The sequence below is a fragment of the Callospermophilus lateralis genome, unplaced genomic scaffold (genome assembly GCF_048772815.1).
Source record: "Callospermophilus lateralis isolate mCalLat2 unplaced genomic scaffold, mCalLat2.hap1 Scaffold_82, whole genome shotgun sequence".
Lineage (NCBI taxonomy): Eukaryota > Metazoa > Chordata > Mammalia > Rodentia > Sciuridae > Callospermophilus > Callospermophilus lateralis.
In genome coordinates, this window is record NW_027516260.1 from 169,194 (window position 1) to 195,333 (window position 26,140).

The 26,140-nt window shown below is 53.8% G+C and overlaps 1 protein-coding gene across 1 annotated transcript; it reads left to right on the forward strand.

Annotated features, from left to right (window-relative positions):
- Window positions 1–489: 489 nt before the first annotated feature.
- Window positions 490–25,692, forward strand: LOC143387705 (endothelin-converting enzyme 1-like). Its single transcript, XM_077108460.1, is given in 15 exon segments — window positions 490–774; window positions 1,796–1,942; window positions 2,964–3,038; window positions 3,981–4,172; window positions 8,560–8,702; window positions 10,131–10,245; window positions 13,798–13,908; window positions 15,826–15,924; window positions 16,642–16,719; window positions 18,270–18,373; window positions 21,581–21,691; window positions 22,312–22,385; window positions 23,072–23,262; window positions 24,632–24,727; window positions 25,501–25,692. Coding segments are annotated over 15 exon segments (2,013 nt in total).
- Window positions 25,693–26,140: the final 448 nt, after the last annotated feature.

Below are 26,140 nucleotides of genomic sequence, written 5' to 3' on the forward strand. Positions count from 1 at the left end.
CTCCAGCTCAGTGAATGCTTGGAGGCAGGAGGGAATCTGAGGGCCTTCCCTGCCCCAGGGCCTCAACCCCACTCCAGCCTTTCTGTCCCCAGCGCCTGGCAGCTCCCAGCTGCATTCTGTCCCACGCTGAGCCTCTGCTTCACCTGGCGCTCTCAGGGGTCCTGGCGCTAGAGTCCCCAGCCATGGGGCCTACCACTGTTAGGCTCTGTGGCCTTGGGCTGTCCTTCCCCCTCCCCATCCTCGGTCTCCTCCCACCGGGAGGCTGAGGAGTCCCTGGTGTCTGGTGGCCTCCCTCCCTCGGTGCCAATGGCTCCTGCTGACTGCGTTCCTCCGCTGCAGGCTGGGGGAATTCCTGCCACATGTTGGCTGGCAGGGATGCCAACTCTCCTGCTGGGTAGGCCTGGGCTGCCATTCCAGGGACAGGTCCTCAGGCCCAATCAGCAGATGCGCAGAGACAGGGCATGCCCTCCTGATCTGCACCCTGCTAGGATGGGGGCACTCATACCCACTGGGGCTGGCTGCTCCTGCCTGACAGCAGCTGCCCTGACGGCTTCACAGTGGGGAGCACCGAGGCTCCAAAAGAAACTTGCCTGGGGATCCCCAGCAGGTAAATGGGGGCTTATTCAATATCTGCTATCTCTTATCCTTCTAGAAAATTCCACAGCCAGCTCAAGTGAGACAGAGAGGAAGGCCCAAGTATACTACCGTGCATGTATGAATGAAACCAGGATCGAGGAGCTCAGGGCCAAGCCCCTGATGGAGCTGATTGAGAAGGTGAGTCCCTGGGACACACTCTCGCCTCCTCCTCCTGCTGTGCCTCCTGCCAGCCCCTCTGGCTGCAGCTCTCAGGCCCACTGGTGCTCAGCCACCCCACACCTCCAGCCTCCGCACCCAGCTGGAACACGCAGCCTGTCTGTCTGCCACTGCGTGTACATGCACGTCTGTGCATGGAGGGACTGTCTGTTGTAATGTGTGGGGTTGTGTGTCAGTATCTGTTGAGGACATCTAAGTGTCTCAGTGCATCTGCGTGGGTCTTGGGGACGGTATTCACTGGGAATCTCTTCCTCTGGATTGCCACTTCCTTTTCTTCAGGAGGTGGGTGTGAGTGTGCGAGAGGTGTGTGTTGTTCCAGAGAAACCAACAGGGAGTCTTAGGCCAGCAACAGAGCCAGACCTGCTGGCTGGAGGCCTCACCTTGCTCCTGAGCCCAGGAGAAATCTTCCCTCCGGGCCAGGCTGCCTGGCACAGACAGAGATGGCTGTGGCTTTTCTGGCCACCCCTTGCTTGCTCAAGGGCTTGCCATCCTATCTCAGTTCGGGGAAGGTATTGCTGCAGGCATGGGGACTCTCCCAGTCCCTCCTGTCTGCCACAGGCCCCATGTGCTAATGTGTGCCAATCATGGAGGACCAAAGAGATTTTTTTTTAAATTCTAACTTGGAGAGAGACCAAGGTAGACAATAGCTTATCAGCCTTTTTAAAAATACAGAGCCTTATTTCCCATAGTCACAATTGGATTTATGTCTTAATAGTAATCACGTTCGTGTGATTGATTGTCCAACAAATGAACAGCACATGGGGCAAAGTCTCTGGGATTCACAGCTCAGTTGTCAAGGATGAGTCTTTGCTCCCTCCGTGGGTCTCCAGGTCACAGGTCAGAAGCCCTTTAATTTGCCCTGGACGCTCCCAGAGGTCAGATGACTGCTCCAGGGTCACAGAGCAAGTCAGCTGCAGAACCAGAATTTGCATACAGTCTCCTTACCTGCTTCCCCTCCCTATTCTGCTCTGCCTTCTCCCAGCTCGGAGGCTGGAATATCACAAGTCCCTGGGCCAAGGACAACTTCCAGGACACCCTGCAGGTGGTCACTGCCCACTACCGAACCTCACCCTTCTTCTTTGTCTACGTCAGTGCAGACTCTAAGAACTCCAACAGCAGTGTGATCCAGGTAAGCAGGCCTGGGCCAAGGAAAAGGTGTGGCCTCCTGGGGTGGAGGGAGACCTGCCCTGGCCCTAGGCAGCAGGCTCTGGTTTCTAAGCCGGGGTTATTTCTGGCAGCCCCAAGCAGTGAGATTTTTACAGGCAAGAGACTATGAGAGGGCAGACTACCCATCTTGGTGGGCAGCTCATCGTGGGCCTCAGAAGTGACGAGTGATATCAACTTCTGTGCACAGCTGTAGCCACCTCTTTGTCCCCTTCCTTAGCCTCTGGCTCTGTGGTGCTGCTTGGAATGCTTTTGGTCCATCTCTCCCACCAGAGCCTGCCCAAGGCTGAGGATCAGCACACCCAGGAGAGCCCCCAGATTAGGGGTCATAAAGGCTTAGTTCTCAGCCCCCAACTGTGCCACACACTCACTGTGTGACCTTAGCAAGAGGCTCAACCTCACTGAGCTACACTTCCCTTTTCACCCTAATGAACTATATAATAGCAGCTACCCAAGGTGCGTCAAAGTATAGCCAGAAGGTTCCAATGGTAGCCATCAGGAATTGACCCTCCTCTGCCTGCCCCACTCTCAGGAAACCCTGTACTGACACTGTCCTCTTGAATCCTCATTCCAGCTCCGAAGGTTAGGTATTATCTCCCTAACTTTCTGGGCAAGGAACCTGGGGATCAGAAAGGTTAAGTAACTTGGGTTAAGGTTAAGTCACCTGTGTTGGCTCCTCACCACTTGGGAAGGGTTTAGAGAAGTAGGGTGCATTGCTGAAGCCAAGGGGTGTTTAAAGAGGAAGGAGGCTCTGTCCAGCCCTCAGAAGGGCCCAGGTCCCTGCAGCTGACCCCACACGTGGGCAGGAACGTGTCTGTCTTATCACCGAGTGATCCCATCTGTGACTTCAGCTACCAGCTTGTGCTCCTGCTGGAACGTGAGCTGGTCCTCAGTGCCTGGTGTGAGAAGTCCTGGGGCAGGCAGAGGCCGCAGGAGACACACAAGCCTGCAGCAGGGCCTTCCTCTCACTCTGCCTCCCTCTTTAGGTGGACCAGTCTGGCCTGGGCCTGCCCTCCAGAGATTACTGCCTGAACAAGACTGAAAACGGAGAAGGTGAGTGCGCCTTTGCGGTGGTTCTCCCACCGTGTCCTCCACAGCATACCTGGGCAGGTCTTAGAAGCTGGGGGAACACAGGGGTATCACTTTCCTGCTGGGCAACAGGCAGCCCAGGCAGGGGAGGGATGCCCCCAGGCTCGCTAGTTCATATGCAGGCACTGTGGGCACAAAGGGCAGGGGTTAGGTGTCATTTGTCCCCATTGTAGAGAGCTGGCAGTAGCAGCCCCCACCATTTGAGGGTCTCAGACCTTTTATATACCTCACCTCTAACCCTCCCAGTCACCCCAAAGTCACTCAGCTTCTCTGAACATCATTTGCTTCATCTGTCAAATGGATATTCATTTTACCTTGCCCTATACAGAGGAAGAAATAAGTCTCAGACACAGAAGTGACCTCTTCAAGGTCACACAGCCAGTAAGTGGGGAGATCCAGAGCCACAACCAGATCACCTCCAACCGCTCACAGCTCTCCCTTCCCCTGCCCGGCCCACTGAGGCTCACTCACCTGTCCACGGGGCTTGAGGTCCAGTAGGAGAGGGAGACATTACTTAACGGACCACCCAACTAGATGCCAACTGTATACATTGTGATCAGGGCAGAGGGAGCCGAGAAAGGACTTGATTCAGCTCTAGGGATGTGGTGGCAGAGGGTGGTTCAGAAAAGGTGCATTTCCAGAACAGGAAGATGGCTGAGGACGAGCCCTGAAGGCAGGGCCAGAGCAGCAGGGGCCAGCCTCAGGGACCTGTGTGTGTGCAGAGGCGGTGGGCTTTACCAGGAGCGCCACAGACACCAGTGAAGACACACAGCACCAGAATCCTCCCCAGAGCTATTTTCCAGCATGTTTCCTGGGCCCCATGCACAGGGCCGCAGCTGGGCCGGCCTCACCTGGCCCACTGGGTGGCAGGTGACAGCCACTGACAGACAGTTTGGGGGTGCTGGGCCCTACAGGTGCTGACTGGATACCTGAACTACATGGTCCAGCTGGGGAAGCTGCTGGGCGGCGGGGATGAGGACGCCATCCGGCCCCAGATGCAGCAGATCCTGGACTTTGAGACGGCGCTGGCCAATATCACCATTCCCCAGGAGAAGCGTCGGGACGAAGAGCTCATTTACCACAAAGTGACGGCCGCCGAGCTGCAGGTATCCTGTGCATCTGCTACTGCAGGTGCAGGGCCACTGGAGTCGGACAGGGCTCTTGGGGGGAGGGGTCATACCAACTTCATCGTGACCATAAAGCCACCCTTGGGAGGAGGTGTTTATGCCCAGGTTACAGATAAACTGGGGCTCAGACAAGTAAGATTACCTGCTAGTGACCACAGAGTGCAAAGGGACTCCAGAGCCAGGCTTCTTCCCTCGCCGGGCTGCTTCGTGTGACAGTGTTTCCCTAGCAGCTCCATGGTTGTGACGTAAGGCTCACACGGACAGGGGCATTCCCAGTCATCCAGCACAGAGCACTAAGTAAAGGTGGGGTGTGGATTCCTACATTGCTTCTCCCTTTGCTGAACAGGAGATGGAGAGACATGGTCAGGCCCTGGAGGCTCCTGAGGGCAGGGGTGCTGGCCCTTGGACTCAGGCTTGGCTCAGCTCTTGACCATGTACCTAGGCAATATCCAGAGGCGTAACGGGGAGTCAGACCTGCACTTTCTGTGAAACTGTGTGACTCACCAGAGACCTGCTGTCCCCTCCGAAGGTCAGCCTTGCCGAGGCTGCCCCCTGGTGGCTGCTCAGGCCTCCAGGGCCTGGGGTGGACTTTCTACTGCTTCCTTCTTTCTGGCCCGTGTTCTGTTGCTGACCCGCATGCTGTTGCTGACCCGCTTGTCCTGGGCCCTGGTGGTCTCCGAGGAATGAGCAGAGTGGTCCCACGTATCTCCCAGTTCCTTGCCCTCAGGCAGGAGCACCTGGTGGCCCTTGCTGTTCTGCTGGGGTGGACCCTGCGCCTGCAGTGGGTTCCACTGGCCAGTCTTCTCCCCACTCCTCACCCATCCATTCCTTCTTCCTTCAAGGAGGAAGTTCCTGCCCTTTTTTCCTCCTCCGTCTGACAGATGTATCAGGAGCCACCTTGGGCCCCGCTTTCCTGTGCTTCTGGTCTAGTGGGGACACTAAGAAACAATCCCAGTCTCCCTGCCTAGTGCTGTGGGTGAGAGAAGCAGGACGCTGGGGCCCGGTGTGGAGGGGCTGGGGAAGCTGAGTGTACACCTGCCCCGCGGGGACCTTGGTGTGTGCAGGGCCTCGTAGGCTTCATTCCAGAAGTCGTGCTTCCACTGGGTTTCCTGGGTGAAGTGTGTGTCCCTCTGGCCCCAGACACAGGACTACAGCCAGCCCTGCTCCACCCTGGCCTTGTGGACAGCAGTTTGGCAGTGTTGAGTCCCAGGGCTGACTGGATACCTGAACTACATGGTCCAGCGGGGAGGCTGCTGGGCCCCGGGTGTGAGGGCGCCACCTGGCCCCAGATGCAGCAGATCCTGGGCTTTCCCCACCTGATGCTTCACCCTGTGCCAGGATCCACCACCTCAGTTCATGAAGCTCTCGTGAGCCCTGTAACTGGTGACATTCAGGAAACTAACCCACTTTCCCAGGTCTTTGCCCCAGGCCATGCAGTCAGGTGACCCTGATTGTTGGACCCAGTTTGAAGGTCTCATCACACACCTCTGAATTCTGTGGCCACAGAAATGTAGAGATTGGCCTGAGAGTCTCCTGCTAGGGAGAGGGGAGGCTCTGGGCCACAGGGGAGGCCAGGCAGAGAGGCCTACGGCAGTCAGCTCTGGAGACAGGGTCGCTGACCCCATCTTAGGGAAAGGATAGACAGTGCCCAGAGCTGGTTCCTGCTGGGGTCTCTGATCTAGGCCTCCTAATGCCCAGCTCATGTCACCAGCTCATGTCACAGCTGGGCGACAGGGCTGTGCTGGCGCTTGCTGGCTCAGGGCCCACTGTGCGCTTCTCTTCCCAGCCCTGTGGGGGTTTGCCATCAGTGTTGGTGGGAACATTCACCCAGGGATGACGCCAATCAGCCCCCTACTGAGACCTGGTCGATGACTTGTACCAGCACAATACCGCCTTTGGGAGCTGCCCCCGCACCGTCCCCAGCCTCATTTGTCCTTTGAGATCTTTGTTCCCCAATAGATAACATGTCCACTTAAACCCAGGAGCAGGGGCTGGGGTTGTGGCTCAGTGGTGGAGCACTTGCTTGCACGTGTGAGGCACTGGGTTCAAGTCTCAGCACCACATATAAATAGATGAAGGTATTATGTCCATCTACAACCAAAAAAAATTAAAAAATAAAAATAAATAAACCTTGTCATGTATGTAAGAAATAATAATAAATAAAAATAAATGAATAAATAAACAAACAAACCCAGGAACAATGGCCTTGGGGTGGAGCCCAGTGGTAAAGCCTGTGCTTACCTGCTCAAGGCCCTGAGATCAATCCCCAGCACCCCGCCAAACACACCCACAGTAAGCCATATAACCTCAGGAAAGTCACCTTCCCTGATCAGCAAACTCAGCCTCTGTGAATTGGGGGTCTTGTGGCTGACTGCCTGTCCCAGTAGGCGGGGTGGGTCTTAGGTGGCTTTATGGGTACGGTTTTCCTGTATGAAGGAAATGCATTTCTCACTTCCTGTTTTTGTCTTACATTTCACCCTTTCAAGAGAATAGAGAATGGGGTTTGAAATCTGCCAGGCCCAGGGTCACTTTTGGTGGGTCTTAAGCGATGATCGTAATTTCTGGGATTGCTAGCTAAGTCAGGTGCCCATCCAAGTGACTGACATATAGAGGCGTCTTTGCTAAAAGACGAGATATGCAGCCCAAAGCCTCATGTTCTGTAAAACTGCACACTAAAAATAACTGAGCGTGTGGGGAATACAGGGCCAGAGCAGACACATTGTGCAGCTCTGCTTGAGGAGGTGACACCAAGGGACACACGCCAGCATTGAAGCCCGAATCCTATGTGTTTGCACGTAAGTTGGGCCGCTTGGGCCGGCGTCAGACTCACAGAGACAGGTGGGGGTAGGAAGTGGAAAGCACAGAGTTCAAGTCTTGCAAAAGTCATCTGCAGCTGGGTGAGCCACATCCCCAGGCCTTTTTATTTTTCATTTTGAGACAGGGTCCCACTAGGTTGCTGAGGCTGGCCTTGAATTCGAGATCCTCCTGCCTCAGCCTCCTGGGTTTCTGGGATTATAAATGTGCAAGATATTTTACCACAATTTATTTTTAAAATGTTGTAGGACTTTATAACAAAAATCTGCAACCTCAAGAGGGATAGCTAGCATGGCTGGAGGCTGCTGCTGCAGGAGATGCTGGCCGTGACGTGGAGGTGTTGGGGGAGAAACCTCTGCACAGGGCACCTTGGGGTGCCAAAGGGAAAGCGAGATCTGTTGGGAGCTGACAGTTATGAAAAGCCAAGTCTCTCTCTGGAAAGCCCTTGGGTACAGGGTCTTTTTTGGGTCACCTTAAAACAGAGCTGCTGGGGCTGAGGTTGTGGTTCAGTGGTGGAGCGCTCTCCTAACGTGGGTGAGGCACTGGGTTCCATCCTCAGCACCACATAAAGATACATAAATAAAAACAAAGGCATCCTGTGCACCCACAACTCAAAAAATACTTAAAAAAAAAAAACAGAGCCGGCGCATGCTGGTGCATGCCTATAATCCCAGAAGCTTAGGAGGCTGAGGCAGGAGGATCAAGAGTTCAAGGCCAGCCTCAGCAACTTAGTGAGGCCCCAAGCAACTTAGCTGCCTCAAAATAAAAAGGGCTGGGGTTGTGGCTCAGTGGTAAAGTGGCCCTGAGTTCAGACCCCAATAACTCCCCAAAACAAACAAGTGCAAATAGCCGGGGGCCTGGTGTGTGCAGGGCTGAGCTGCAGGCCTCTCCCTTCTTGTTGCAGTCATCACCAACTTTGCTGTCCCAGCTCCCCACTTGGCAGCCTCACTTGTGGACCACAATTTACCCCCGCAACGCTGGCCTTCCTGAATGTTGGATCCTCTGCAGCAGACTTCTGCTGCTGATACTCTTGTTGAGTGGGACAGTGCTGGCTTCTGTGTGTGACCCTCCCAGTTACCAGATACACGGGACTCATTGTCATGATGATCCCTGTTTTTCATATGAGGTGCTGAGGCACAGATGGGCACATTAACTTATTAAAGGTTGCACAGCTTATAAGCAAGGAAGCTAGACCAGGAGCCCAGTCCAGCTCCTGATTCTTAACTGTTAGGGGTCTGAGGCTCCATTCTTCCTCTGTAAATGGGGATAATTGTGGCCACTGCTTGGTCAGTTGGGCAGTGGCACATGCCACATGGGAAGGGCGTGGTGATGGTGGCGGCTGCTGTGCCTGCTGCTGCTGCAGCCTCTCCTCCCACCCTGGTTCCGCTTCAGATGAGGTTTGCCTCTGGCTCCTGGGGACGCTGCCTCTGCCTGGAGCTCCATCAGCACCATGGTCCCAGGGAGAGGCACAATGACACCTTCTGAGGGACACCCAAAGACGGGGCTGAGGAGAAGCCACCCTCCAGCCTCACGCTGTCCCCTTCCCTCGCAGACCTTGGCACCGGCCATCAACTGGCTGCCCTTCCTCAACGCCATCTTCCACCCCGTGGAGATCAACGCGTCTGAGCCCATCGTGGTCTATGACAAGGACTACCTGGAGCAGGTCTGCGCCCTCATCAACGCCACGGACAGATGGTGAGGCCGGCAGCCCTGTTGGGCAGGAGTGGCAGGAGGTGACAGGGCGGCCGGACGCAGGGTGCTGCACCCTGGTGGGCTTCCCTGAGAGGCAGCAGAGGGTGCTGGTCCCCTGGGCAGCTTCAAATCCTGCTGCCCTCAGCCAGCTGTGTAGCTGTGGTATGTCCCTTGTCCTTTGTCGGGGTCATACTGTCACCCATAAGATGGGGATCAGATAGCACCTACCAAGCAGGGGATTCGTGAGAGTCACACAAAATGATTCATGTTTTAACACCGTGCCTGTCATGGAACAGGACTCCGCCAATACCACCCATAATTTTTGGTTAATACTTACGGGTTTTTTATTTTATTTTATTTTTTTATTTCAAAGGCTTATAAAAATGTTGAAAATTACAGAAAAATAGGAAAAATGTAAAATTATTCAAAATATTACTCTTGGTCATTTTGGGGGGTGTTTGTGTGTGTGCATATCAGAGAGAGAAGGTGTGAGGGAAGGGAGGTTTCCAATCCATAGCTCTTCTTTCTCCTTAACGTGACCTGATGGATAATCTACTTTTCCCTTGACTTTTCATTTTTATTTTAGTAGTAGGAGTACTGATGATTGAACCCAGGGGCACTTAACCACCGAGCCGTATCCCCAAACTTTTTGTATTTTATTTAGAGACAGGTCTCACTGAGTTGCTTAGGGCCTTGCTGTTGTTGAGGCTGGCTTTGAACTCACTGTCCTCCTGCCTTAGCCTCCTGAGCTACTGGGATTACAGGCATGTGCCACCGCTCCAAGCCTTGCCTTGACTTTCATTATGAATATTTCCCAGTGCCATCCCAAACCCTCTGTGAGGATCATTTTTATAGTTGCATAGTATTCCGTCAACTGTTCATACAATATTTGCCACACTCTCCCCGTAGTCAGGCTTTTAGGGTGATTCCGGTTGAGGTTAGATGTTCAATATAGTGAACATCTTTGTACTAAGGTAACATCTTTGCAAACATGACTCAGCCACAGATAGGTTCCTGTGCCCTGTGGGTGGGGGACATGGGAACGGTCATTCATGGAAACCTGGTGGCCAGAGCTTCCTTTCCTGCCCCTGCTGCTCTAAGGCCTCTACTTCCTGTCTGGCCTTCAGCAGGGAATGGCAGCCTCCTCCCCACTGTAGCATACACCACCAGGCAAGTCTCTAGGCAGCAGCTTCACAGGTTCAGAAACAAAGCAGCTAAGCAGCAGCATGTGTTGAGCACTGCTGGTATGCAAGTGATTGCACTGGACACTGGGGGGTTCTAGGTAGAGCGCCAGGCGTTCCTCGGAGAGTTACATTCCATGTGCTTGGAAGGCAGCCGCCAGCCGAGCACCCAGATAGGCTAGGAAGGAGGCTGGGGTGAGGCTGTTCGGGAGCCCCGGGCATTTCTGAGCCAGCGGTCCTCTCACCCCAGCCTGCTGAACAACTACATGATCTGGAACCTGGTGCGGAAAACAAGCTCCTTCCTCGACCAGCGCTTTTAGGACGCCGATGAGAAGTTCATGGAAGTCATGTACGGGACCAAGAAGGTGAGCTGTGACAGTGATTCCCAGGTTCATGCTGAGCACCTACTGTGTGCTCTGCCCTGGGCTGGGGGCTGGAAAGACCACTGTACCCTCAGGGCTGTGGCACTTACAAGGACTGAGTCTAGGAGGAGAATGAAGAGGCCACTGAAGGGTCCATTTGGGGTCATGGGAACACTGATGGGGACTTAGGTGGCTTAGAGGCTTCTGGAAGGAGGTGGTTAAGCCAAGCACAAAGAGGAGTCTTAGCAACTCAGCTGGTTTGCAGAGAAGGTAGTCTCTGTTCTGACCCTCCAGTTGTGGAGATGTCAGCACTCTCCTTATGTAACTGTGACTCTAAAGGTGGGGACTTCTTCCTCAGAAGCATCAAACACATCAAACACCTGCTCACGAGGGTTCCCTGATTATTATACTCCCTGTTTGTAGTCGGGGGAACCCCAGTCCAGATCCAGGCCTCAGGTTCTCTTTGGGGCAGGAGTCCCAGGCCCCAGACCCAGTAAGCTCCACCCATCTTGAGTGCCCCCAAACCTCTGTGGGTCCTTCTGTAGGAGGCCCCAGGCCTCCCTCCTTCCCGCTGGGGAAGCTTGCCTCCCGTAGGAATTCTGATGCCAAGAATGAGGCCGTCACCTCTCATTTATGCATCCAGCAAACAGTTACTCCTGCACTGTCACATGGGCCAGGCCCCAAGCCCAGTGTGGGAATACCAAGATGGGTGGGGTGGGTCTGTGCCCAGGAGCCCTGCCTGCCTGGGAGGTGCCAGGGCTGACCTCCCTCATGTACCAAAGGCTCAGAGAATGGCTGGGTGTGCCCCGGCTGCAGAGCAGGGGAGGCTGGGCAGAGATTTGAATGGGAGGTTCTGCTTCTTATCACACAGCCTTGGGCGGGTCACTTAAATGGGCCAGGGACTCGGTCTTCCCATCTGTGAAAAGGGGTGACTGATCCCTGGGCTCCTTTTCCTCAGGCCATAAAGTCGGTTCCAAAGGTGGAAGCTTCTGCTGCGTGCCTGGCTGGCTGTCCTCGTGCTACCTGCCTACAGTCTACAGTTCTTGTTGGGAGGAGGGACCCCTCTTCACTCCCTGCTGGGCTCCTCCGGTTACAGTGAAGAAGTTACAAGTCGCACAGCCTCTTCAGGGGCCTCTTGGCCCCTCCTTTTCTGCCTGGAGGTGGCCCCCATGTCAGATGAATGCTGCCTGACCCTTTCTTTTTTCAAAGAGTTTTCTCCTCATTCCAAAACCTTTGTCGTAGCCAGTCAGAGTGGCCTTTTTGCGGGAAGTCACTGGAGCCAGACTCTCTGGGCTCAAGCCCACCACAGCCACTTGCTCCCTGAGTGCTCCTTTTGGGCCAGTGACTTAACCTCTCTGTGCTTCATTTCTCTCCCTTAGTCTCCCTGGAGCATTCTAGGCGTGGGGCCTACACACCCTGGGCACTCAGGCGCTCAGTGCTGTCACGGCTGTTGACATCATTACTGCGCCTCTGTCTCCTGCTGGATGTTCTGGGCATTTCCACAGAGTCCTCAAGGGCAGGCCTGCGTTTGATTCAGCTCTAATTCCTGAGACCTGGCACAGTCCCCGAGCAGGGGAGTCACTCAGGGGACAAATGCATGTGTGTAAAGTGAATGGGCTTCTCTAGAGACGCTGGCAGAAGATGAGTAAGAATCTGCCCGTGATCCAGCCTTCAGAGCCTCTGCCCATCCTCAAAGTTGGAGGCTCCCTAGCTGTGACCCACTATATGCTCGGCCTCAGCATATCCAGGCCAAGTCTGTGTCCAGCTGTGGGCTGCCCAATGACTGGCAGGGCAGCGGGCAGGAGGGAGAGGGGAGCAGAAAGCAGCCATTGGAAACGGACACAGGTTGCGACAGCTAAGCAGAATCCAGGGGCTACACTTAGACTAGAATGGCCTTCCCTTCCTTCTTGACTAGAAAAAAAAAATTTAAGTCATAATTTACATACAATAGAGTATTCAATATACCTGGCCATGGTGGCACACTCTGTAATTCCAGGGAGACCCTGTCTCAAAATAAAAATTTGAGACATAGACCAGTTTAGTGTGATGCTAGGGTGGCCCTGGGTTCCATCCGTAGCACCCCATTAAGAAAAAAAGAAAGAAAGCCCGCCTAGCATGTGTGAAGCCCTGGGTTCAACCCCCGGCGCTTAAAAACAATATGCACACACATATGCATAGAGTGTGGGTGAAGGATACAGTTGGTTGATTTGTGACAATGAAGTCGTGTGTGTGACCACCAGCCCAGTCAGGACAGAGAAGGTTTCCATGGCCCAGTTACCCGGCATGCCCTCGGGCCCCTCCCTGCGTCTCCCCGAGGTGCTGCAGATGGGCAGCCGAGTCCTACGCTGCCTGCCTGGCTGCCTGGCTCAGTGAGTCTGTGGAATTCATCATGTTGTGGCATCTCTGAGTAGCTGGTTCCTCCGTGCTGCCAAGTGGTATGTCGCTGTAGAAAAACACCACATTTTGTTTATTCATCTGTCTGCCGATGTGCATTTGGGTTGTTCGCAGTAGGGCTGGTGTAAAGCAGGCTGCCCCAAGCTGGTTGTCACGCCTGTTCCTCAGGGTTAAGAGGACCCTGCAGCTGGACCAGTTTCCATAAGCAGGGTCATCACACCTGGTCATTCACACTCTCCATGGGGGGATGGCCAGGCAGGGGGCCAGTGGGCTGAAACCCTCCCAGTGCTCTTTATCAGCTCTTTATCTGGGGAGCTGCAGCCCAAGACCATTTCTGGTTCATACTGAGGCATCCTGTGGGCTAGCACTGCTTGTGGGTGAGACTGAGGAAGAACCAATTTAAGCCCCACGCAGTGACACACCTGTGGTCCAAGCTGCTGGGGAGGCTGAGGCAGGAGGATTGCAAATTCAAGGCCAGTCTGCACAGTGAGCATTGAGAGACCCTGTCTCAAAATAAAATATAAGGAAAGAGCTGGGGTTGGGGTGGGCGTGCGGCTCAGTGGTGAGGCACTGCCTGGCATCCTTAGCACATTAAAAAAAAAAAGCCGACATTGAAGTTTTGCGATGTCACTGTGGCCTTCTGTCTCTAGGAGGCTGTAAATGGGGCTGGGCCCCTGGCCTTCTAGGAAGGTTCCCATTGCTCAGGTGGATGGGCAGCTTCCCGAGGTTCTGCGCCTCCAAGATTCCTTGTGTCCTCCAGGAAGCAGGACCAGGTGGAGTTGGCGGGAGCCCTGGATGGAGGGCCAGGCATGTCAGAGTTCCTATCCCTGTGGCACCCCTGTCACCTACTGTCACCTGCTGGACCAGTGACTGCCCTTACTAAATTTCTGCTTCCCGTCTATCCAGTGGCTCATCCCTGCCCGCTAGGGGTGCTCAGTGGCAGACCTTCGTGAAGTGCCAGTCATGGAGACTGGCACTCAGGAGACAGTAGGTGGTGGCCATGAGGGGTGTCTGTGGCCTAAAGTAACTTCTGCGGTCAGAAGAGGTCTGTCTCCCTGGAGTTCTGGGGGGAAGCACAGGCCCCCGATGGCGCCACCTCCCAGGCAGGCCTTGGGAGAAGGAGGACTGTGCCCAGTGACCCTCTGCGCTCGTGTTTTCCAGACCTGCCTTCCTCACTGGAAGTTTTGCGTGAGTGACACGGAAAACAACCTGGGCTTTGCCCTGGGCCCCATGTTTGTCAAAGCGACCTTCGCCGAGGACAGCAAGAACATAGTAAGTACCTCCCCTGTGGACAGAGTGGGCATCGCATCTACTGGGCGCCCCCCACCCCAGCCTGACAGCCCACACTCTGCTCTGCCCTGGTCCTTTCCTGCTCCAGGCCACAGGATCCCGGGGCCTTCTTTAACTCAGAGGCCGTTTCCTCAGGCTGCAGGGCGTGACTTGCTAAATGACTTCCGTGGTTGAGGCCAGGCCAGTTGTTTGTGTTATTAAATTTGATTTTCCCAGCGACCCCATGAGGCTACCACAGCCATCTCCACCTCCTGGGGCTGCGAAGGACCCCACCAGGTAATGTTGACCTGGAAGTGACATTTTTCTTACTCTGAGGGTGACAGAATTATTCAAGCAGGTAGAGGATCATCATGGCTGAGTGCTAGGGAGACAGCCAGCCCCCAGCTCAGATTCTGGCTCTGTCACTTGGCTGGGTGACTTGAGCGGTGTTCTCCCCTCACCTGGGACATGAAAGTGGGGCTGTCCCTTCTGCAGAGGGGTGTTAAGGTGAGACAGCAATAAACCACCAAGTCGATCTTAAAGCAAGAGACGGAACCTTTATTCACCAGTTGATGTCTGGATCCACCAGCTGGCGGGCCAAGGGCCAGGCTGCTAGTCCACACCCTTCGACCCCTCCCAGGGTTCGAGCACACCTTTTGTAGTCCAAAACCATATTAACACATAAGTGACTGTTGCTATGATTCAGATCCATAAGCAAACATCATAAGATCTAAAATTATAAGCAGTAAAGAGGGTGGGCCAAAACATCCCTAGTTGAGAACAAGTTAAAGAATGGCTACTAACATCTACACCTCTGACGGGGTAGATTGTCCAAGAAAAATGGGAACTGAAGAGGGGACACTTTTACGTTGTATAAGAATTGTCATCTGTGTCGCCTAACATGCCGTGCTAGGCAACCGCTCACTGATGGGTGCAGAGACGGGGCTTTCCCACGGGAGAAGCTTTTCTTACATGATGTGGGGTCTCAGGGCAAAATGGAGTCTGTGTGGTCATTGCCCACACAGCCTGGCCATAACAAAATGAGATGCTACACATAAAGAACACCTGGCCCAAAATAAGCTACAGTCAATGGCAGTGATAGTTTATCACTAATGGTATTGTTTGCGTAATTAGTATCTGTAGTCAAGGGACAGCACTGCACTTCCAGTCTGCTGAGGCAGGGGCTGGGGTGGTGGCTCAGCGGTAGAGCCCTCGCCTAGCACATGCGAGGCCCTGGGTTCAATCCTCAGCACCACATAAAAATAAGTAAAATAAAAGTATTGTGTCCAACTACAACTAATATATATATATTTTGTTTGTTTGTTTGTTTGTTTTGTTTTGTTTTTTTAATCTGTTGAGGCAGAATCTGAGTTCAGGTCTGTCTGGCCCCAGCCCCACGGCTCTTGCCATCCCCTTCCCTAGAATCTTCCATCTTCTATCTTTGGCCCCCGGGTCTGCCCTGCATCGTCACCCTCAACAGCTGCCATTTGTGCCCTGAGACCTTTCTGAGTGCCTCTCAGATCAAGTTCTCTGGGTGTTAAAGCTCTATTCCATCAAAAAGGATCCCATCAGCCTGGGAGAGGCCATGTCTTCTGGACGGCTCCAAAAGAGCACTCCACCACTCTAAAGGCTCCGAAAAGTCCTGCTGCGGACCTTTCCGCTTCCCCAAGGCACGTGCAAGCTCATTCGGCCACAGAGACCAGTGCATGGAAGTCCCGTCTCGTCTCGAGGGATGTCTGTCCATGTTAGGAACATGGTCTGGAAGCAAAGCCATGGCCACCCTCTTAGCCCGCTCTGCAGAACCCGAGGCCTTGAGCCAACCTCAGTTTGACCTCGGGTCCAGTGTCATCCTGCCTGGGTCACTGGTTGCATCCAGGGGGCCAGTGCCCAGAGCTGAGGGTGCAACATCTGTCTCCTCAGGCCAGCAAGATAATCCTGGAGATCAAGAAGGCCTTTGAGGAGAGCCTGAGCATGCTGAAGTGGATGGATGAGGACACCCGGAAATCAGCCAAGGAGAAGGTAAGGCCGCCCGGGAGCTCGGGCCACCCAGGCTTCCTGCACCGGGCAAGAGCAGCAGAGAGAGAGCAGGGCTAGGAGAGGCCAGCCTGTCCCCTGGGCACGCATGGATGCTATCCTGCCTTGTGACCAGTCTAGCAGGCTGGGGGGACAGCCTGAAGCCCAGTGTCACACATCTCTTGGCTGAAGGTGGACAGGCAGGAGAGCACGCACAAGAGAGGTGGACCAAGCCACTGTGGTGCTTGCTCCCTCCACAGCTCCCAGTCCCCCAGCAGTGGGGGACAGAGCCTCAGAATCTCAGAACCTCATCACCTCCCAAAGGTTCCAACACTTGAACTTTGGGGACACATTTGGACCATAGCAGCTTCCCTTGGGGAAGCAACATTTAATCAGAAACCCAAAAGATTAACTGGGGGCTGGGGTGGTGGCTCAGCCATAGAGCGCTCACCTAGCCTATGTGAGGCACTGGGTTCAATCCTCAGCACCACATAAAAGTAAAAAAAAAAAAAAAGATATTGTGTCCACCTATAACTAAAAAATAAATATTAAAAAAAGATAAGTTAGGCAAGGGGGGAATGTTTCCAAAAAAATGTGAAAGCCCTAAGTGGGGAGGAGCCTGATCCCCCGCCCCTTGACTTGACCCTGAGCCCAGAGCCCACAAAGCTGGGGCCAGCTGGTCAGCATCGCGGGTGCTCAGTTCTCTGTGTCCCTCCCATCCAGGCGGACGCCATCTACAACATGATAGGCTACCCCAACTTCATTATGGACCCCAAGGAACTGGACAAATTGTTCAACGACGTGAGTGGCTTACGCCCTGCTATCCCAAGTGCCCACTTGGGGAGGGTCCAAGGTGGGCGGGGCGCCCAGGGCTTCTGGAGGCAGGGAGGCTGACCTGGCATCATGACAGCCATCAGGGGATTAGCTCAGCGGGAGAGCACTGGCCTCGCATCATGACTCCAACTGGGTTCAACCCAAGCACTGCATAAAATGCTGGGGAGAGGTAGCGGGGCTGAGATTGGCTCAGTGGCAAAGCGCTTGCCTCACACACATGAGGCCCTGGGTTCAATCCTCAGAACCACATTAAATAAATAAAAAAATAAAGATATTGTGTCCATCTACAACTAAGAAATTTAAAAAAAATAAAAGACTTGGGGAAGCAGATCCTAAAAGGTGCAGCACCTGACCCTGAGCCCAGAGCCCACAGGGCTGGGTTCAGCTGGCCAGCATCGTAGCCCTAAAACACCACGGTGGTGGGGGGAGAAAGTGAAGCCCCTCACACCCCCACTCCTGCCCCAGAACGGCCACCTGTCTTCAGGGTCGTACCCCAACCTCCTCAGAGAAAACTTGGACCTCAAATTTTGACCTTGAGATGGGGATGGGAAAGAGGAGGCAGCCATCCCAAATGCACAGTGAAGCTCCACTGAGGTGGAGGGGGATTACTGCCTCCCTGCTGCCAGAACCTTCGGCACATCACCCCTTTAAGTGGGTTGTGATTTTGCCCCAAATGATAGTTTGCTATCTTCTCATGAGTGAAATTCAGGCATTTTTGAAATCATAATAACCTCTCATCATGGTTCTATTTAAAACCTAGGACTATTAAAATTACTTCTGAGAATAGGAGACTCATTCTGCAGCCATGTTTCTTGAGAATACTTTCAGGGTCATCCTGATGCGAGACCCAGAGTCTCCTGGAGACGGCTCAGGCAGGGCCCACAGACAGGGGCCTGCCCCTGAGGGCCCAGTGTTTTACCACAGCCCTTGGGTACGCCATAAAGATCTGGAGTGGACCTGAGGGAGGGTTTTGCACCTGGTAGGAGCTGAGAGGCCGGGCCCAGGGGTGGGGGGGTGTGATAACGCCTGTCCCCTGACATTTCAGAGCCAGATTCCAGTGTGGTTCATTAAATCTGTGCTGTCCAATTTGTTAGCTATCAGCCATGGGGGGCTATTTAATTAATCAAAACTTAAGTTAATTAAAATTTAATTACACTAGCACATTTGAGATGCTCAGTAGCCACCTGTCACCAGAGTCTACCATATTGGCCAGTGTAGGTGGAAAACACACGGAGAACACACCCATCATCACAGTCCTGTAGGACAGTGATGGAGATACTTCTTGCCCAAGGGAACCACTGATGGGGAATCCTGCAGCACTGTGACACTGTCAGGTGCCTGAAGAAGACAGTTGTTGCTGGGCCCAGCAGGTTAGAAGCCTCAGAGGGGCGGAGCCTGCAGCTCCGAGCCCACACTCTGGCCCTGGGCCTGCCTACCCATCCCTTCACCTCGTGGGGTCTGAGTTTCTGACTTTTCTCTGGGGTTGCTCCCATCTGTGTCTCTGCTTCTTTCCTCAGTACACGGCAGTTCCAGACCTCTACTTCGAGAACGCCATGCGATTTTTCAACTTCTCATGGAGGGTCACCGCTGACCAGCTCAGGAAAGCCCACAACAGAGACCAGTGAGTTCCCCAGGCCCGGCCAGGAAGGCCTTGGTTCCCCACCATAGGGATGCACCCCACTGAGCTTGCCTTCCTCACCCACTGTCAGGTGCCAGGTGTGACTGTCACAGAGGCCCTCTTTCAAATTAAGAAACCAAAAGCCGCTGGGTGTGGTGGCACATGCCTGTAATCCCAGCAGCTCAAGAGGCTGAGGCAAGGGGATCGCAAGGTCAAAGACAGCCTCAGCAACGGCGAGACACTAAGCAACTCAGTGAGACCCTGTTTCTAAATAAAATACAAAAGAGGATTGGGGATGTGGCCCAGTGGTCCAGTGCCTCTGAGTTCAATCCCCAGAATCCTCTGCAAAAAAACCAAAGTAGAGCCCATCCTGGCCCCAGTCTGGGTGCCGCAGTGCCCAGCCTGTTGGCAGAGTGAATCTGGCCTCTGAGGCTGAGGGGGCCTGACACCACATCCCAGCTTCATGGCCTCAGCATTCAGAGCCTTTATTTCATTATCTTCGAAGTAGCAGGGAAGGGAACTGGTTCTTGGGTCATTGAAGCAATCCAGTGTGGGAACTGGGGAGAGCCAGGCCCTGACAGGAGGCCCTCCGCATGGGTGAGTGTCCCATAACTCCTCACAAACAGGAGCAGTGGTTTCTCCCACTGTCCCACTGAGGGCTGGGAAAGGTTCTAGATGGGCGCTGATGACCCAGCACTTTAACACACTGCAAATCCCACTGTGCATCAGTGTCCCCTGGAGAGCAGTTTCAAAAATAGTCTCCAAGGATGAGGGTGTAGCTCCGCGGTAGAGTACATGCCTAGTACTTGAGACCCTGGGTTCCCTCCCCAGCACTGGGGGTGTGAGGGGGGGGTGTGGGGGTTGCCTCCTGACGTTTTTTTGTTGTAGTTTTTGGTTGTGGGGGCTTTTGCAGCAGGGGGTAGGGAGTTCCTGGGGATTGAACCCAGGAGTGCTTTATCACTGGGCTAAATTCCCAGCCCTTTTTAATTTTTTATCTTGAGACAGGGTTTGACTAAGTTGCTGAGAGCCTCACTAGGTTGCTGAAGCTGGCCTTGAACATGTGATCCTCCTGCCTCTACCTCCCAAATTTGCTGGGATTACAGTTGTGCACCACTGCACCTAGCCATAGCCTAACTTCTACCCCAGATCTTAAGTCAGAATAATCTGGAGAAAGACCCTTCTTTTTAAAATGGTCTCCCCAGGAAAGTTAGATGTAGTCAGCCGGGTACTAGTCCCTCCACTTCTGAAACAGGATAAATCTTACCAAGTCAGAACGAGTCCTCTTTGCCTCTGGCGCCCTCTTGTGGGCAATGGAGGTTCAAACATCTTTTTCCTCCAAGTTTTCCATTGTCAACAAGGGTCCCCATAACAAACAAGAAGGTAGGTGGACCTTCACCTTCAGAATATGGCACAGACACTACTGCCAATTTACCTTGCTTCTTAAGTTTTAGATTAAAAGTTTTCACTTAAACTTGTCTTCTAGCCAGACAAAGCAGTATTCATCTGCAACCCAAGCTACCCAGGTGGCTGAGGCAGAAGGAGCCAAAGTTCAAGGCCATCCTCGGCAATTTAGCAAAGTAAAAAATAAGGGTAAGGGATGAAGCCCAGTGATAGAGCACCCCTGGGTTCAGTCCGCAAGGAAGGAAAGATTAATGCATCATGGAAAATCTGAACCAGTCGTGGTGGTGCACACCTATAAACCCAGTAGCTCAGGAGGCATGGGCAGAAGTTCAAAGCCAGCCTCAGCAAAAGTGAGGTACTAAGCAACTCAGTGAGACCCTGTCTCTAAATACATACAATATAGGGCTGGGGCTGGGGCTTAGTAGTCAAGTGCCCCTGAGTTCAATCCCCATTAACCTCCTTGCCCTCCCCCAAAAAAATATAATCTGAAAACTTATTCATGAACTTTTCATACCCTGTACACTAAAATCATTGATCTGTCTTGCACTTTTTGGATTTTTTACATAATTTTTTACATAATGGCTCATGCATTGGTCCTTTGGAAAATAGTGTTTTGCCAGGCATGGTAGCACATGCCTGCAATCGCAGCAGCTGAGGAGGCTGAGGCAGGAAGATCATGAGTTCAAAGCCAGCCTCAGCAATTTAGCAAGACCCTAAGCAACTCAGCAAGACCCTGTCACTAAATACTATATAAAAAAGGGCTGGGGATGGGGCTCAGTGGTTACACACCCCTGGGTTCAGTCCCCAGTACAAAAAAAAAAAAAAACAGAAAAGAAAAAAATTGTGGTTCCACTAAGATTTACAGATTTTCCGCTCTCATATACTGCAGCCAAAAAAAAAAAAAAATCCACATTAGTTAACATCATAGTTGACCTCCTGAGAAAAATCTTAAAGTACTGGGAAGCTATCAAATTCATGATGGTCAATACAAGTTTTCCAAAATTTTAATATTTCTTTGAAACTTCATTTTTCTTGAAACCTCAGATTTTTATCATTGGTAATAAATGACAAAATGTGAATTAGTTCCCCTGAGGTGCTAAGCTTCCTTTTTCATTTTCAAGAACATGTCTGCCTTGTTGCCCAAGTCCAAAATTCCATGGCTGGTCGGTCATCCGAAGAGGATGAGAGAGACCTGAAGCACCATGTGGGTATTCCCCATTGGTCACACAGGATATTGAAAAGACTGGTACTTGGGGGTCGAGATTTAATGGAATTAATGATTAGGCTACTTTTTCCTGGGTGTTGTCAACGAAAATGACCCGCTGGCTTGTTTTGGTTGGAGCACCTGCTAGGGAAGGAGCAGGTGGCCACTAGGACTTGCCCGGCCCCCTGCCCAGGCGGCAGCAGTGTCATTCAAGGTTGCTTTTGTACCATGATGCAGATCTCAACATGTGGCAGAGACAGAGTGTCTCAATGTTATAATGAAAATAGTTTTGACATCATAAACCAGAGGATCTTGGGGACTGTCACTTTAGACCACACCTTAGAACGGCTGCTAGACACATTTCAAGCCTCAAAAATAACCTCAGTTCAATATCTGATGGTCCCTCTTGCTGTCTGTGAGCGCCTCGGTGTGGCACCCTCTGAGGTGACATCACTGATTTATAGGTATTCAGGTGTTTTCTAGCTTCCCCCTCAGAAAGAGTGCTGCCTGATGTCCTTGTGCTGACCTGGTCCTGGGGTCAAGGAGTACCCACTGGAGTTCCGCTCCGCCCACCGCCTGGGCTCTCACGCACCTGTTGCTTGCAGGTGGAGCATGATCCCGCCCATGGTGAACGCTTACTACTCGCCCACCAAGAACGAGATCGTATTTCCGGCTGGGATTCTGCAGGCGCCCTTCTACACCCACTCCTCGCCCAAGTAGGCCATCTCTGGTGCTGGTGCCCCGACGGGTCCCCTGCCCCTCAGCCAGCCCTGTGTCTGCAGCTGACCCTGACAGCCATCTCACTGAGCCATCTGTGCCCTGGTGGCCCAGGTGGCCTAGGATTGCAGTGTCATGGGTGCAGAGCGCAGCAGCCCCTGTCCCCTGCCTTCCCTCCAAGGGTCTCTGGGGACGAAAGCTCCTGCAATCGGGAAACGTGGCACAGTCGTGCAGTCAAGAGCCCCATGTGGGAAATACTGCTGTGACGGTGGCTTAGAGCAGTTGCAGCCAGGGAGTTGGCGGGGTGAGGGCTCTGTCCTAGAAGCTGGACTCCTGGGATGACTGTGTGGAGCTTGGGAAGAGGCACTGGCCCATTCCCAGGCTTCGTTTGCTTTAAAGATTAACTGCTAGTCTGTGGGAGGGGACAGTGATCCTCTAGAGTGTCCAGCACGTGCATGTCACCCACAGAGCACAGCTGGCTCCCTTAGACTGCCCAGCCTCCCACTGTCTCCAGGGCTGTGTCCCACAGAGCCCCTGCTACATCTCAGGCCCAACAAGTGAGGGCCACAGGGCAGGGCAGGAGCCAGAGGCCTTGCTCTCACTTTGTGTCTCCCTCCAGGGTCTTAAACTTTGGTGGCATTGGTGTCGTCGTGGGCCATGAGCTGACTCATGCTTTTGATGATCAAGATACAGGTTCCTTGGGGTCCCTCCAGACAGAGCCCATCAGCTTCTTAGCCCCACTGCCTCTGCTCCCTGGGACTTAGATTTGAAGAGAAGGACCAGAGTCTAAACCCTGGCTCAGCCGCTTGCCAAATGCTCTCACCTCGGCAAGTCACATCATTCTCCAAGCCTTCGTCTCCTTATCTGCAAAATGGGTGCAACAGGTCCAGGTGGGGGTGGGGAGGATTGTGTGAAGGCTATAGTGAGCACTTTCTGCAGGGTGCTGGGTGCTCGGTGCTCAGTAGGAGTCAGGAGTCAGAGATGTGGAAGTCACACCCTCCTCAGCAGCTAGTGTCCAGGGTCTTCCTCAACTGCCCCCTGCTCGGGGACAAGAAGGAAGTGGCAGAGACCCTGGAAACCAGGCCTGTCATGTGCTCCTGATTCTGCCAACTCCACTGGCCCCTTGCTGGACTCCATTCCTTGGGATCCGAGGCCCTTGGCCAGTGGAGATCCACCCTGCGCCTCAAACCTTTGTACAGCCACATGGCCACCTGCCTGGCCACTTTTCCCCACCCTCTCCCACTCGGTCTGGCCCGTCCTCTGGCCCTCTGATGGGCGTCCTGTCCCTGTACAGGCTGGAGGGTGGGGTCAGACAGGGGAACCCACTTCCACTGGGAGGGAAGAAGAGCGATAGTGCCACTCCTGCGCTCTGACCACAGGGCGGGAGTATGACAAGGACGGGAACCTGCGGCCCTGGTGGAAGAACTCCTCGGTGGAGGCCTTCAAGCAGCAGACGGAGTGCATGGTGGAGCAGTACAGCAGCTACAGCGTGAACGGGGAGCCGGTGAACGGCCGCCACACCCTCGGGGAGAACATCGCAGACAACGGGGGCCTCAAGGTGGCCTATGGGGTGGGTCTGCTCCCCCTGTGCACCTGTCCAGGTCCACATCTGTCCAGATGCCTCATCAGTAGGTCAGCATAGAAACGCCTGGCAAGCTGCAGGAGTGCTGTGCCTCAGCTTCCTCGTCTGTCGGTGGGGGTGGGGAGGACGTGAGCACTGACTGTGGACGCAGCACCTGAGTCGAGTGCCCAAGGGCTTCTGCTTGGAAACCACCTGCTTGAGAGTCCCAGGAGAGAGCCAGGGCAGGGTCCACCTGCAGAGCCGGCCCCTTCTTGCCTTTGCGGGGGAACCCACTGCCAGGTAGGGCAGCAGGGCCCAGGAGGACACTGAGCACAGAGCCAGTTCTGGGTTCCGATCCTAGTCTGGAGTAAGTCGCTACCATTTGAGCCCATTGGCTTGTCTCTGAGCCCCTGACCTGCATCCTCAGGTGGCCGGAGGTGAAACCAAGTGACTCAGACACAGGTCCCGGCCTGAGAGGCAGCCTGGCGACTCACCAAGGGAAAAGGGCCAGAGGCAGGGGGTAGTGGAAGGAGTCAGGAGCAAGGGCCTCTGTCACTGAGAAAGGAGCTTGGTTCTATTCTGGCGACAGTGAGAACCACTACAGGGTCAAATAGGAGATATGATCTAATTCTTTCTTTAAGGCAGGTCTGCAAGCCAGCAGCCCATGGGCAAATCCAGCCCCAGCCTGTCCCCGTAGGTTTGGGGGACCTGGCCACACTGTATCCACAGGTTGCCTGTGGCTACTTTTGCACTCTGAGCGCAGAGGAGGATAGTTCAACAGGGACCAGTAGCCCCAAAGCTGGAACATCTACTCCGGCCCTCACAGAGGAGGTCTGCCAACCCTCGCCCTAGACGGTTCACTCGAGTTGCCACATGAGGAGGGGACCAGGCTTGTGTCCTCGGTTCCTCTGAATTAGGGAGACCCGTTGGAAGCTGTTGTGAGGTTACCCAGGCTAGAGGGGGAAGGGTGAGGAGGGTCAGTTTTGGGGTGTTTGGCTTGGCTGGAAGAGTTGGGGGGAACTCTGAGCCTGAGTAACTAGGAGGGTGGTGGCAGGTTTGGTGAGGGTTCATGTAAATGACTTCTACCTTCTGTGCCATGCTGAGTTGGATGTGATCTTGGGTGTCCAGCTAAGGCAGTTGAATATCCAGATCAGGGAAGAGGCTGGTGCCAAAGTGCACATTGGAGAGCCATCAGCATTGTGTGGCGTTTTAGGCCATGGGGTCGATTGCACTCCCCTTTAGGGAGGGAGCAGAGAAAGAGGAGGGATCCTCCAGGCTGAGCCAAGGCCCAGAACCCAGAAACCAGCCTTGGCCTGCACACTAGCCTCTCGCCCCTGTGTCCTGGCTGCCCTCAACCTCTGGCCTTCTCTCCCCCCAGGCTTACCAGAACTGGGTAAAGAAGAATGGGGAGGAGCAGACCTTGCCCACGCTGGGTCTCACCAATGACCAGCTCTTCTTCCTGGGGTTTGCACAGGTGAGTTCATTAGGGGAACAGGTAAGGTCCCCTCCAATCACCAGCTCCCTAACTCATCAGACCGTCTTCAGGTCATTAGCCTGTGAGGAGGTGAGCTTCCTGTCATTAGAGAGATTCAAGGAAGGGCCAAGAAAGAATACTAGTATCCTGTATGTGGTGGAGAAGGCCCCTCCTGGTTCTGGGGTTCTAGAAACTTCTTAACATAGCCAGACAAATGCATGCCTATTATCCCAGCTCCTTGGGAAGCTGAGACAGGAGGATCACCAGTTCGAGCTCAGCCTCAGCAACTTAACAAGACTCTGTCTCAAAATAGAAAATGGAAAGGGCTGCAAATGTAGCTCAGTGAGAGAGCAGCCCTGGATTCAGTCCCCAGAACCAGGGGAGAAAGAAATCAAGACCCACCAGGTTGGCACTTGAGTTGGCCTTCAGTTGATTCCCAGAGCTGCCTCTCGAGAGAGTGTCCTACCCAGAAAATATGAAATCTGGACTAAATCCAAAATTTGTAAAGTGGAGTTTAGGCAGAATCCCAGCCTGGTACGTTGGTATCAGACAGAGACCCGGCTCTGGCTGAAGAGACACAGCTTGGTGACACCTGCGTCAGAGAGGGGCATAGGCGCACTCCAGCCTCCCCTCTGACCCACCCACAGGCCTTCCTGAGTCCCTGGGGTGTGAGCACCAGGCGAGGGCTCATTCCACCCCTGCAGTGGTGGGACCAGTCTGGCGGCCTCAGGGCCCCACAGTGACCCCAGCTTCTCCCCCTTGTTCCCTCAAAGGTCTGGTGCTCTGTCCGAACGCCCAAGAGCTCTCACGAAGGCCTCATCACCGACCCCCACAGCCCCTCTCGCTTCAGGGTCATCGGCTCCCTCTCCAATTCCAAAGAGTTCTCAGAACACTTCCACTGCCCCCTTGGGTCACCCATGAACCCTCATCACAAAGAGCCAAGACGGAAGAGAGGAAGGGGCTGAGGATGAGCCCCCAGGGGAGGCTGCCAAGTCTGCCCCTTCTTCCAACCCCTTGGCCGCCCAGGGCCCCTTCCCTGAACTGGAGGGTTTGCAGCCAGCACTGGGCCAGGTGGGGGTCCTCTGCATACCCGAGTTGCTCCCCTGTGCAGACCGGCGTCCCAGCGAGCACCAGCTCCAGTGGGCATTCGGGTATCGGGCTGGTGGCTCACCAGGCCTGGGCCCCACAGCGACAAGGGCCGGGGGACACAGCCCCCTCGCCCACATCCAGCACCACTTAGACCACAATTACCACTGTGTCAAATGCTTTAAGATCTATTTTTGGGGAAACTATTTTTTAAACATTGTGGAATACACTGGAAATCTTCAGGGAAAAATGCATTTAAAACACTTTTTTTTTGAGGGAAGGATTGTTATATTTATTATGTTTTCTTTTTTTTTCCTAAATAACCTG